This window comes from Anthonomus grandis, chromosome 4 (assembly GCF_022605725.1).
Source record: "Anthonomus grandis grandis chromosome 4, icAntGran1.3, whole genome shotgun sequence".
NCBI lineage: Eukaryota > Metazoa > Arthropoda > Insecta > Coleoptera > Curculionidae > Anthonomus > Anthonomus grandis.
In genome coordinates this window covers 4600005-4615053 of record NC_065549.1, presented here as the reverse complement: position 1 = coordinate 4615053, position 15049 = coordinate 4600005, and the positions used below count along the sequence as shown (strand labels likewise).

At 30.1% G+C, this 15049-nt stretch overlaps 1 protein-coding gene and 1 pseudogene across 6 annotated transcripts in view; both read right to left on the bottom strand.

The window, feature by feature from the left end:
• LOC126734834 (high affinity cAMP-specific and IBMX-insensitive 3',5'-cyclic phosphodiesterase 8) overlaps positions 1-15049 on the bottom strand; it is a 108683-nt gene that overhangs the window by 18860 nt on the left and 74774 nt on the right. For all 6 annotated transcript variants that reach the window (XM_050438600.1, XM_050438603.1, XM_050438602.1 and 3 more), the window contains 4 exons: positions 9118-9177; positions 8909-8966; positions 6565-6732; positions 5593-5816 (listed from right to left, as the gene is read on the bottom strand). In XM_050438600.1, the coding sequence (XP_050294557.1) occupies positions 5593-5816; positions 6565-6732; positions 8909-8966; positions 9118-9177 (510 nt within the window). The remainder of the gene's footprint in view (positions 1-5592; positions 5817-6564; positions 6733-8908; positions 8967-9117; positions 9178-15049) is intronic.
• LOC126734849 (uncharacterized) lies at positions 13237-14258 on the bottom strand (annotated as a pseudogene).

Here is a 15049-nt window from a genome sequence, read left to right as displayed (position 1 = left end):
AAATATTGATTTTAGGTCCATAAGGCCTCAAGAATTTTCTCAAGGATAATTATTTAATGAATTGTACCAAATTATTTCAAAAAAATCATTGATTTTAATTTAATAATCTGTTAGAATCATAATTGATTCATCTACTCTTTGAAATAGCAATGATAAGTATTTGATCAATTCTTAAATGATTTACGTCCATTTATACCAAAAATACATTATTTACTCGGATTAAGGTGACTGAATCACAGTGTTGATTTAATTAATTAATCTTTGGCTGGTAGGGACATCAGTGTTAATTAATTTAAATTCTCAATTATTTATTCAATTCTTTTAGGTCAATTAGGTCTCAAGAATTTTTCTGATAATTATTTAAGAACCAAATTATTTCAAAAAAGTAATTGATTTCAAATTAATAATCTGTTAGAATCATAATTGATTCATCTACTCTTTGGAATAACAATGATAAAGTATTTGATCAATTCTTATATAATATAATTATTCACGGATTAAGGTGACTGAATCACAGTGTTGATGTAATTAATTAATCTTTGGCTGGTAGGAGCCTCAGTGTTAATTAATTAAAATTCATAATTATTGATTTAATTCTAATGGTCTAAAAGATAGATGTTTAAATCATAATTGAGTCCGTGTGTATTTAAAATCACACCAAACTTAAAACTATTGAATCAATTCTCTGCTGATCATAATAAAAATTTTATTGATTTTGGATTGAGTTACTTTTTAAAATTATAGTAGTGGTTCATTCATAAAAAATATTGATTTTAGATCCATAAGGCCTCAAGAATTTTTCTAATAATTATTTAATGAATTGTACCAAATTATTTCAAAAAAATCGTTGATTTTAATTTAATAATCATAATTGATTCATCTACTCTTCGGAATAACAATGATAAATGCTTGATCAATGCTTAAATGATTGGCGTCAATTTAAACCAAAAATACCTAATTCATTCAGATTAAGGTGATTGAATCAAAGTGTTGATTCAAATAATTAATCTTCAGCTGTTAGGAGACTCAGTATTAATTAATTAAAACTCCAATGAAAATTAGTAAATTAATTTTTAATTAACGGACTGTGCTTAAATCATTACAAATATCTTAATGAGTTAATAGAATTATTCGCATTAATGATAATTATTTATTTAATTCTAATAATCTAAGAGAAAGATAAGAAACATTGCAACGATTTCGAACCAATAACCTGTTTGAATCATAATTGATTCAGTTTTTATTTAGAATTGCAGCAAAAATTATTGAGTCAATTCTCGGCTGGTCAAAATAAATATTTCATTGATTTTGGGTTGAGTTACTCTTTAGAATCATAATAATGATTATTCGAACTATTTTCAATTGATTAAAGTGTATTTGATTCGCAGAAAAATATTGAGTTTAGTCTATAAGCCTAGACTAGAGAATTTACTTGATATTTATTTAATTAATTCTGTTAGAATATTTAAAAATAATAATTGATTTCAAATTAATAACCCATTAGAGAATCAAAATTGATTCATCTACTCTTTAGAACAACATTAATAATTATATAAATAATTCTCATAATAAACATTTTATTGGTGTTTAATTTATTTAATAGATTGACGTTCATTTGAATCAAAAATACTTCGATTCGTTGATTCGGTCTAAGCTGATTGAATCACTATTTTGATAGGTTATTTAATTAATTGATGATTTAGTTAATTTCCACTCAATGGAATTTAGTTAAATCATTTCAAATACTTTAGTTAATTAATTGAATCATTTGGTTTAATGATGATTAGGTATTCAATTTTAAGCCTCTAAGAGAAAGATAAGAAATATTTGAAATCAATAACCTGTTTGAGTCATAATTGAGTCAGTTTTTATTTAGAATTAAAACAATAATGATTAAATCAATTGTTATTTGCTTATAATAAATATTCCATTGATTTTGGGTTGAGTTACACTTTGGAATCATAATAATGGCCATTTGAATTATTCTAAAATGATTAAGGTCTATTTGATTCAGAGTTGAATATTGATTTAAAGTCTGCAAGCCTCTAGAATTTTTTCCGATAATTATTTAGTCGATTCTATTAAGAACAATAACACTGATTTCAAAGTAATAGCTAGTTAATTAATTTTCAGTTATTCGGGTTTTTTTTAATGATAATTATTTTAAACCCTAATCATAATTAATTAATTAATCATTAGCCAAAACGAATATTTATATAAATCATAATTAGTTGATCATTTTTTAAAGTAACAATGATAATTACAAATCAATTCCTGCTTATTTGATGTAAGGGAACTTTTGAGTGATTGCCTATCGCAATGATGATTATTGAATCAAATAATTCATTCTATGCTTAGTTCGTTACTCTTTAAAATCATAATAATAATTATTCGAACTATTCCCAATTGATTAAGGTCAAGAAGCCTCAAGAATTTTTAATATGTAAAATTAATAACCTGTAAGAATCATAATTGATTCATCTACTCTTTAGAATAATATTGATAATTGCTTGATCAATTCTTGACTGATCATTACAAACTTTCTATTGATTTTTAACTCATTTAGTACAGTAACGAGCATTTGAATCAAGAGTACATTATTGATCTCAAGTCCTATATATGATTTATCAATTTATTAATGATAATTTCTAATCAATTTTCGACTAATGAATTTTAAGCTGATTGAATCACAATGACGATTTAATTAATTAATTTTTAACTTGATAGGGATTTAAGTCATAATTATGTAAATTCCAATGGTAATTAGTAAATTAATTCATATCCAGTGGAATGTACTTAAATTATTACAAATATCTATGTTAGTTAATTAATTTTTCAAGAAAAATCTATATAAATCATAAGAACTATTTATTTGATTGATCAATGACTTTTTAGGGTCATAATGATAATTATCTAAACAACACTAAGGATCAAAGAAGAAGATAAGAAATTTCTTAATGATTTCAAATCAATAACCTGGTTGGATCATAATTAAGTCAGTCTAGATAGAAATAGCAATGAAGATTGAATCAATCGTTGTTTGATCATAATAAATATTCCATTAATTTTGAGTTAAGTTGAATATTGATTTAAAGTCTGTAAGCTTCTAAAATTTATCCGATAATTATTTAATCAATTCTATTAAGAACAATGTCATTGATTTTGAAGTAATAGTTGATTAATTTTTAGTTGATCGGGATTTTTCGGTGATAATTATTTTAAACCCTAATGATAATTAATTAATCATTAGCCAACGAAAATCTATATACATAAATCACAATAAATATTTAATTAATTGATCAATCAGTTTTTAGGGTAACCATGATAATTACAAATCAATTCCTGCTTATTTGATATAAGGGAACTTCTGAGTGATTCTCTATCACAATGATGATTATTGAATCAAATAATTCTTTCTTTGCTTATAGGCACAGACTACGTATAGGAAGACCTTATTAAATTCGAAAAAAAATTCATTGTCACATTTATTAGTGATAATTAAATCTAATTTTTGAACGTCCTGTATAAAATATTAACTTTTTTACAAATGAAATGTAAAATTTAATAATTAAGTACTCAAAATAATTTTATAGGATCCTTCTGGAACGCCTTTGATTTTTTAATTTTTTTTACTCTGTAACTTAGCTGCAATATGCCCATTTCACAGAAGTTCTATTTTTGAATATACCAAACAAGATAGTTAAATAAACGTATATTTTAAATTATTATTTCATAAAAGTTAAACGTTTAAGTATTGTATATTGTATTCTATTTAAAGATGTTTAGAAAATGGATTGAGCTTCTAAACAAATATACTTACCATCAATAAAACGTTGAATATTTAGTTATAGAAAAGCAGTATAAAACCTTTATTTTAATCTTTAAATAGTTGTTGATATGGAATTTATAATAATGGTATCTAATTAAGCTTAAATTGTGGTATATTATACCGGGTGTTCAGGAATTCTACCAACAAACTTTATAATTATATTAAATACTATTTCAAAAAAAAGTACACCACTGCATTTTTCTAAAATAAATTTTATTTTTTAAATCCTCTAAATGAAATTTGTATTCTTGAGTTGTTTTAATTTGTATATTTTATTTGGTATATTTATCGGGTTTCATACACGTTAATGCATTTCTCATTTTTTTTGAGATTTCTTTAGGTATGATATTCCACACGTGCCTGAAAAGTATATCATATACTCACAGTGGCATATACGTGATATTAGGGTTATTTTATCAAATATTTGAGGTGAAGTAATCGAGTTTAAACACTAGATATGTAAATTCCGTGTCAATTTTTTTAAATGCCGATATTCTACAGATTAATAAATATATCTTGACCATATACATTTAATAAATAGATCAATAGTTTTAATTTAAAAACTGTATTTGTCTTCAAACAGTCAGAACACTGTGACTTCAATTACCTGGAAGCTAAAATTACCTAATTGATCACATTTTTACCTTATTCTTGGGCGCCAAAAGTGAGAAATAATGCAGGACGAGTGTGCTATTTTTGAATCAAATGAAATCCCAATAAAAACCGTCCTAATATAAGTATGTTAAATAGCCTAAATAAAAAATTATAAAAAATAGTTTACACACCTCTACATGTGGCAATATTCGACAAGTTTGGTCTCTATTTATTATCTCTTAGTCTAATACTTTCTAGATTTTATCAATTTCAATTACGAAAAGTATGTAAATAAAAATATTACTTCCTAAAGGAAACTAAAAATTACGTCTAGGCCTAGTAACTAAAATAACATCATTTTTAAAGTTATAGTCTATTACTTCTAGGCAATTAAAGGCTTTTACGAATTAGAAGAATGACTTCAACTGCCTGGAAGTACTAGAAAATTTATTCCAGGCAGTTGAGGTCTTTAAACAACCAGAAAAATGTGAGTTCAACTGCCTTAAAGCTAAAATTACTTAATTTTCAAAGTAACTGTCTGTTAATTCTAGTCAATTGAAGGCTTTCAGGATTGAGAAGAATGACTTAAACGGCGTGGAAGTATTAGAAAATTTATTGCAGACAGTTGGTGTCTTCAAACAGTCAGAAGACCGTGACTTTAATTGCCTGAAAGCTAATATTGCCTAATTTTTAAAGTGACTGTTTGTTACTTCCAGGCAATTGAAGGCTTTCAGCAATGAGAAGAATGACTTCAACAGCCTGGAAGTAATAGAAAATTTATTGGCAGGCAGTTGGTTTTCAAGGAGATTTTCATTGCTGTTTTTCAAGGAGATAATTCTGAATATACTTTTTAAATACTCCTATTGAAAATTGTTAAACATGCTCAGGAAATTTGTTCCAAAGTTGAGAGGCTACAAAAACGAAAGATTTTTGGAAATTTGTGTTTCTATGCTATGGGACTCTAAATAAAATTATAAATCTAGTATTATACATATGAAGATGATTTTTAAAAATATTTACTAAATATAGAGGCTCTCCAGGTTTCTGTTTTTTTTTCTGGCCCCACCCCACAACCCTCCGCAATATTGAAGACATTGGGTCACAAACACGAAAGTGATTATTATTATTATTATTATTATTATTATTATTATTATTATTATTATTCTTACCTTCCGGCACAAGAAAAGGGAACAGCCTTACAGGCGCTGACTATGGTCTCTTGGGTCGATTTCCGTTTAAGTGTCATGGGTCCGCTCCACTCGCGGGCCCTTAAAAGGGACGAGCCCATCGTGTTTATTTGCACCGTATCGTACACGAGCTGCTCCTGAAGGGTTTTCCCTAACGTATCCTCCTGCCTCAGGCCTAGTTGCTTTTCACATGCCGCGTTCATATACTGAAAATTCGCCGCAAATTTAAAATGTAACAAGGAGGAAAATAGGCTCAAAGTTAATAGCTACGTTTACAACGGGGGTATTAAACATTTATTATTTGGATCAAATGACATCACGAGAACTATTTTTTCGGTGTAAACGGCAGCGCACTAAAATTTGGCTCGCGAATTTGATGCTTCCCAAACAGGGTAGATTAGATTCAGTTTTTTTTTGGTCTAAACATCTAGGACCTATTTTGAAGTCCCAAAATGACAAGTTTAACATTTTATTATATGTTTAGCTTACAAGGTTTTTATTTTGTACACAAAAATAAAGAAGAAAATACAGAGGATAAGCTTCAGCCTTAAAAAAGAAATTATTAGATTATTTTTATATATTTAAATTTAGATTTAGAGGTTATGTCCTATAATTCTTCGTCTAAACTCACTTCAACTGACATTTTGATCCTAGAGAAAATCCTGGACTAATTTAACCCTCAAAATCAATCCTTGTAAACAGGGCTGTACTAAATAAAAATATATCATTTGATCCATGGACCTAATAGATCCGCGCGTTGTAAACGTAGCTATTGTATCACAAATGTAGCGTCTATAGTCGAATAGACGCTACATTTGTAAGACTTTGAGTTTATTTTCCTCATTGTTATATATTATTAAAGTCTCTTTGAGAATAATGCATGGATCTTTTGAATCAAATTTTAAATTTGACGACAATTTGATTTTCATGATCTAAAACTGAATTAATGCTTACCTGAAATTTGTAACTGTCATCAGTCACAATGACTAGATCCTTACATTTATCCAGGGCGGTATACAAGGCTTGACAAGTGGCGTGTTGCGCCAACGTTCGTAGCTCGCAATGCTTCAGTAAAATCAGCTCGTTGACCGCCACCAGGACGTTCGTAGACTCTACAAAACACTAATAAATATGTTCATGAAACATTTTAAATGTTAGAGATGTTATTATGGACGTTTTATTGGACTTTATGGAAGGATGTGGATAAGTAAAACAGAAATATGAAATATTTAATCCGAGGTTGAAACTAGAACTTATCTAAATATAAAAGAACTGATATAAATCATGAGCACATTCGCGTTCTATTTAGTGCCAGAAAAGTTGTAAGAAAAAATACGACTTAGCTATTAGAATCCTCACTGCAGCATAAGTATGTACAACTCAACCATATCTAAGTGTCCGATGAAATGCGCAGACGAAATAGTAAAAGAGTCAGTGTGTGCAACAGAGACAGAAAACGATAAACTTAACACATTTTTCGACTTGATACAATGCCTGTTAACGGAAATATTTCTATTTTAATTTAAAAATACGCTATTTTAATGTAAGATCTATTATTCCTAAGCTTAATAATATTAAATACACAGTTTTATTACATATATATTAAATAAAGGTTTATTGAAAGCACATTAAGCTAAAAAAACATTTTAATTTCAGTCATCGTCTTGCGAAACTGAGAGGGTTTTCCCATAGATGTAAATAGCGCCGCTCTAGTGCGGAGCTATTTACATCTGTGGTCTTTCCAAGCCTGTTCTTCATTATTACACCGAAGTTTTTTATTATTTACTTTTTCTAGTAAGAAAATCAAGCAAATGTCGGACCGTTAAAGTCACAGAATATAGAAATCCAGAATACAGACAGATACTTGGACTATTTCATTAACATATGGCCGGGAGTGAATTCTATACTAAGTTTACATTACGAGGTGTGCATATTAAAATGCTGTAACTGTAATGTTAAAAATCTAATTTAAGATTTCATGAAAAGATTAACAATCAATTAACAATTAAAAAAGACATCTACTTAATAAAGGAATCATTCCGATATCTAGGTTGTATTAGTTTCAAACAAATACCAAACTCAAATTTCTCATAAACGAAATACCTTGTAACTTGTCAACGTGTAAAAGTTTCTAGCGTATTCATAAAGCATATCTTCTAATGTTGATCCCTACTATCGCCTGTTGCTCTTTATAGGACACCCTGTATATAAGAAAACATCATGTTTCAGATATTTACCCCAAGGACAATCTGAGACTTGAATAAAACATGACCCGACACATTTGAATAATGGTTACTTTCCCTTCGGTTGTTAACGTCATCAGCGTTATTACGGATTTCGTTTTATTTTCCTTATTCGGTCGGATTTTTCTCTTTTTCTTTGGGATCATATATGGAATTATGTTGAGGTACATTTCCTTTACATAAAAAAGACGTTTTTATAGTGTATCCCGAATACGATGCGTCATAGAGAATTTCTTCTATTTTCTGGATTTTTTCCACATTTGGAGGAAGTGGGAAAAGTTATTGCGCTAAATAGAAAATGATTCTTTTAGTTGAAAATCATAGAAAGTCTGGAGAAATCGGAAAACATGCTAATTTTTGCCAAATAGCTTCAGTTTCTTAAAGAAACAAATTGATATCAAGAATCTCCTGGAAAAGGTGGAAAAATGTTTTTTTTTTAAATTGGGAAATACAGAAAAAAATCATGAAATGCCTGGAAAAAAATTACAGTATATGGCAGCTTGAGAGAAAAGGATTATACCATGAATTTCCATACAAAAACCTATTTTCTAGAAGAAGCATTCAATTCCTTCCTGAAATAATTTATTGTTTTCTCACTATTTAAGATTAAAAGAAAATTTTAAACTACATAAAAAAAATATACGCAATTTATTTCATTCACTGAAAAAAAAGGACATTTTACTAACCTATCGGGAAAAATCACATAAACTGGAAAAAACGGAAAAAATCTTTGAAAAAAAATTACATTAACAAGAAAAATCACATCAAAGAACACGGTTTTTTCCAGAAAACTTGACGTCACACAATTTCCACATAAATACCAAAAAGACCTTAACAAGCAAAATAAACAAGAAGTCGACAAGGAAAATAAAAATCCTCCGTTTATGAAAAGCCTCTCGGAAACTCTCCTTTGAGAGGAAGTTTATTCCTGTAAGCAAACACAATACGTCAATACTTTTTAAGGATTTTATATATATTGTTTTTCTACATATATTTTTATAAATAATTATTTCAAAAAAAAGAGGGATATTAATGGAGTATTTGGAGTTTCTTACCCTATTAAATCCGGATTCTAGGAGGGACGCGATGATGCCATCGTCTTTTTCAAATGCACTAAAAAAATTGAATTTTGTTTGAAAAAAAAAGTGTAAAGGTTTTTCGAATATTATATAGGTTCGGAGAAAAGCTATTGTTGACCACCCTGTATATTTAGTATATAACAAAAATATTATTTGTTTTAGTTGGTTTAATTTAAGAATCTTACCTTTTTTTTACTACTGCTATGATGACGGTGTGTTGGCTGCCCTTTGTATTGCGAATGGACCTAAAATTTAAAAAAAATCATTGGTCATACTTATATCTTGATTTAAGAAGAAAATAATGGTTTTAGTGTATTACTGTGTATTAGTGCATGCTCTAGTGGGAAACCATGATTTCCAGATGACCCAGAGATAAAGATGACGTAAAAACCTCGAAGATCACGGAAGGATCAAGTTTTGAAATATTATGGAAAAAATTCAAATTTTCCTAAAAAAATAAATTCATTTACTTTTATGGAAAAAATATTTTTTTTTTAGATTCAGTTATCACGTAGGAGTAAAGTTTTTCTTCTGGAAATAAATAAATATTGCCTGGAAAAATAACAAATTTCTTCAATTTTTCGGAAAAAGTAAACATAGTTTTTCTTTTATTTCCTGGAAAATGATAAAAAACACCAAATTCTGTAAAAATTAGGAGATATTTGAAATCTCCTGAACCGGAGTTTCTTTTAAAAAAATTCAAATATTGAATTATCAGATGCAAGAAGAATTTTTTTTTCTAAAAACAAACCAAAAAAAATTAGAAATAGCCTGGAAAATTTAAATATTTTATTACTTTCCTGATAAATCTCTGCTTATGGGCTCGATTATTTAATCACAAAAAGAATTTTCCTTAATATTTTGTTAAAAAAAATCCTGGAAGAACTAGAAAATTTTGAGTGGAAGTTACAAAGGGCCTAAGTGCCTTTTTTCCGAAATTCAGTTTTTTTACATAGAAACATTCTATGTGCCATGCTTTATGTCCTATGAACGGTTTTATAAGAGTCCCTCGTAAATGTCGATAGTTTTATGTGCGCAAGCATTTTCCTTAGAAGGGTCCTAAGTCCCATACTTTTATTACCTTAGTTATGTCTAGACATTTGCACGTGTACGTTGTGTGTGATAATTTCTTGATTTGAAATACATTATAATGGAAGAAACCCAAAGAAAAAGGAGAAGTAAAGGCGGAAAGTCATACAAAACTTATAAAAAGAAGATAGTATAAAAAACTATCCAGAACAGCAGGTATGGAATACAAACTTATTAGCTATTTTCGTGGGGTCCTCATTTCACGGGTCTTTATTGAAAAGAAGAAAATGGGTGAGACCTGTTATAATAATAAACGTACCAGACATGCTGCTCCAACATTTTCTGAAGCTGATCTTCTTCTGGTAAAAAATCATGTAAACATGATACCAAGGGAAGTTGGTCATTATTCAAGGGCCAAATCCGAAAAAGAATACCTTAGTCCTGACTTAAATATCCACAGACTGTTTAAAGCTTTTACGCAATTACACCCAGATTCGCCAGTCACATACAAATTTTATAGATCAGTTTTCATCAAGGATTTTCCCAACCTAAGTTTCCACAGACCACGAGTTGATACATGTAGCACATGTGACAAACTAGAGTGTCAAATTAAAGCCAACATTAAGTCAAGTGAATCTGCAAAAGATCAGCTGGAAATCCATCATCGAAAGGCCAAAAGGGCAAGAGAGATATTAAAGCAAGATACGATTGAGTCTCAAGATCCCGAAAGCACAAAGTGTTGTTTATCCATGGATCTACAGCAGGTCATATTTGTTCCATTATTGACACACAGCGACATGTTCTACCTTTCGCAGCTGTCCTGCTACAACTTAGGAGTTCATATTGGGGATACAAATGAGGCCTACTTGTGTATGTGGCACGAGGGAGTAGCTTCTCGTAGAGCCAACGAAATTGCATCATGTCTTTTATACATTGTTAACCGTGGATTGACCCTTAAGGAGCATTTGGTAATATGGTGTGATAATTGCGGGAGCCAAAATAAGAATAGAATTTTATTGTTTACATTGATCTTTTTGGTGGCCAATGGTGTTTTCCACACTATTGAATACTGAGATTTTGCTTTAGTAGAAAACGGAAGAAAGTATCCAAAGAATTTGTACCCTCAGACCTCCAAGCAATAGTAAAATCAGTAAGGTACGCTCCACCTTTTAATGTTGTTGACATGACTCCACGCGGCTTTTGGGACCAGCGGACAAGCGACGGATGAGTATATTAACACTACCAAGTTAAATATCAGTAAAGCTACAGTAATAACGATCGAAGTTACGAATCCTACACTTATTAAGATAAAAACTTCATTTTCTAATTTTGATGAAGGGATGCAAGTTAATGTTTTAAAGAAAGGGAAAACTTTAGCTGGACTCAGACAGGCTAATGTAATGAAGCTGCCATCAGAAAGCAAGGTGTCGGAAAATAAAAAGATATCTCTTCGAAGCATGATTCCTTATCCTCAAAATCCAAAACACCAACGTTTTTATAAACAGCTCTGAAGTAGCTGTTTGAAGACAATGGTTTAGAACAAAAAAAGAAGTAAAATGTATTTTATGAATATTTCTTTACTCAAAATCGGTTATGGCACTTAGGCCTTTTCCTAATTTTACTTGTTTAAACATTTTTATTTTGTAGTAAGAAGGTCTTCCGTCCAGTTTAAATGCATAATACTTAATAAAGCTTTACTTAAAAACGTTCTCTGACTTTTATTTAGTTTTTCTCTATTATCTCAAAACCTTTTTTTGGCACTTCAGCCCTTTTTAATTTCCGCTCTTCAATTATTACAATAAGACATCGCCTTTACTAAGCATCATCAGATCTGTAAGTAAGAAACAGAAATAATAAGCCTTAGGAACATAATATATTAGTTAAACCTAATTGATACTGAAATTAAGTACAAATTAAAAACTGACTGCATACTTTTGTATTCACCATTTAAAAAAAATACTACATGGTAAAAGTCCAAGAAAAAAATTAAAAGGTAACAAATTAGGATGAAAACTAGTCAAATATAATAAAAAAAGAAACAATACAAAGTAAGATTAAATAAATAAAATAAAGAAGAAACTGACTTGAAGTTCGATTAATAACTTTTTAATTTAGGCCAGTCGCTTTTAGAAAGAAATAGTTTAATTCAATTTAATAAATTTCTTATTATTTAGAAATTGTGTGAAAATGTCATTCAATCGATGTAAGCAGAAAGGGCATATGTCAAAAAAATACATTTTTGGGAAATCGATAAAAACTGTTTTTTCGTCAAATTAAGTAAAATTATTAACATTTATTGTTATAATTGATTTGTAGTTTGAATAGCGCGATTTGTCTCCTTATATTTTAAATTTAAAAATTGATGTTAGCACCCTCAGAAGACTTTGAAGGAATTGACATGTGCTCTTTTTGCAAATAATGCTATTTAGTAAATTTGAAAAATATTTATTTTTTTTTAATACAGATTTAGTTATGTAAAGTACAAGTCAAAAATAAACAGCTAATTTCAATAGAAGATTACAAAGTTTTGGAAAAACTAATCTTCGGATCACTCATTGATTGTTGATTGTAGGCCACTGAAGAATAGCATCAAAATATGGTTTGTGTTCTTCTGCAACAAAAGCAGTGCATCTCCTTATATGCTCCATTTTGTTGGCCTTAATAGGAACTTTTCCTAAGGGATGCGCAAGGCTCGTTGGCAAAGTTGGGCAGGCCATTCCAGGTTGTGATAAGTTAAATGTATGTGACACCAAACCGTCAGTAACAGGATAGGCTTGAACAGTGCCTTTTTGTTGGGATGTGTATTTAAAACATGAAAAGGTGCTTATTTGAAAGTTGACCTTTTCGTTACGAGGAAAATGTTTTGTTTCTTCAGAGACACAAGTTTTTTTATAATATTTTCCCCACCAGTTTTTGAAATCTAATACGTCACTTGTTGCAACCTCTTTGACTGAAAATTGTGTATAATTTTTTGTACTGGTAATAATAATCGTGGAGATCTCGTGAATGGTGCATAGTCTATCATGTTTCCGTAATTTTTTTTTCACCAACGCGAAGTCCCTGCCACACGGGAGAAATGAATGCCCCCAGTGCCAAATCATGCTAAATTTACCAGAATCTGTGAGAGCCAAAAGCATCCTGACCATAGTATGATTCTTGTTTTGGCCCCAGCAGTTATCACTGTAAAGATGAAGCTCCAATTGATTTTCCTTGAATTCACTAAGATATTCGAGAACAAGCGTACAAATTTCGTCAGCTGTTTTCTTTGCCTGTCCCTCATGGTATAACGTACTTCCTTGATTTATTTGTCTTAAGATTGTGAATACAAAATACGAACACAGTAAGCTGCTGGTAGTAAAATACCTCACCGACCGGCGTTGTGGGTAACTGGACATTTTGCATAAAATCGAAGGCCAATGACAGAACTTGGTCTTTATTTTCCTTTTCTTCAATATCTTTGGTTATTTTTAATTAACATTTTTTAGCCCTTCGTTTGTGAACTATCAATTCTGCGACGGTAGTACGCTTGGCCGTGTCATTCAAATTTTGGTCTTTTATTTTGTTATTTAGTAATTCACAAGTCGAACAAACATCAACTTGTGGTCTTCCAAAAGAGAGATTAAAATTTTCACGGAAAAAGCATCTATAAAATGAAAAGCTTACCTTTTGGTTTGGATACTTCTCTAGGTAAAGCTGATGCATTTTTGTCAAATTTAGCTGGCTATTCAAATCATGTTTTTTTCAAATAAAGTCATAATTCAAATAAAGTCATTCGGTGACTTGCCTTGTTAGGATAAGGTGTTAATTCTTCTGATGCGTTTGTACGTGATAGCATATAAATTCAAAAATGCTTTAACACAAATCTCTACTTTGGAACTTCCTTTAAAAGAGTAGTACTTGAAACTTTTTGATTTGGGTTTATTTTTGTCACCTGGTCGAGGATGCCGCTGCTTTACTTCCATCATATCCAGAAGACCCTGTAGAAAAATGTCTTGTTCGTTTTTAGAGCTTAAAGTATAAAATCGTTGAAAAATCGCCAATCTATCTGCATCAGAGAACTTTTCAGAGCATTTCATTTTACAATTATATAATGAAATTAACCGATGTGCCGAAAATACTATAAAAGAACCTACGTGCAAAGGACTCCATTATTAATGTTTTTCGCACAAACGTCTCTTCCTTTACTGTTTTTAAAGGACTTTGCTTCCAATCTTGCCTTTTTCTGTATGTTGCGAGCATACTTAGAAGGCTCTGCTTTTCGTCTCTTATTAGGTGTTAATCCAGAATTGTCATCCATGTCAAATGAAACTAAAACCACGTGCAATTGTCCCCGAAGCAACCAACAGATTAACCGAAGTTGAATTTTTGCTGATGACGTAAAACGCACGACAAACACATGTTGACCCCACCATTTGAAACACTAACATTTCGCATAAACGGCACATGTCACTGACGTGTGCCTTTTATGCATAACGTTAGCATTATTACTTGACATTTCTAAGACATCGGGGATGCGGACTTGTGCCCCTTATGCATAATCCGTTGCGTCTACCATAGGAGAACACATTTTAGGTATAATGGCAATTTGTCAAAACATTGACTTGTGCCATTTCTGCTTACACCGGTTCCATTAAATTATTCCAGGATATTGTAGAACTATGTGCAGTTTATTAAGGATTTAGGTGTGACGTTGGATTCCAGACTGCTCTTCGACGTTCATATAGAAAACATTGTTCAGAAAGCTCTAAAAAATCTAGGTTTTATAACTCGAATTACAAAGGGTTTTAGTAATCAATCATCATTAATATTATTATATAATGCGTTCGTTAAACCTACTATAGAATATGCGACAGTGGCTTGGAATCCGATGTATCACAAATATATTGACCAAATTGAAAGAGTTCAACGAAAGTTCGTAAATATAGTAAATTTTCGCTTTAATAGACAGAGACATTTTTTTACTTACTATGATAACTTAAAATTTTATGGTATGAAGCCCTTAGAGATTCGTAGAAACAATTTTGATTTAATATTGATTTATAAAATTATTAATAATTTAATAGACTGCCCTTTCTGTCTGGAAAATTT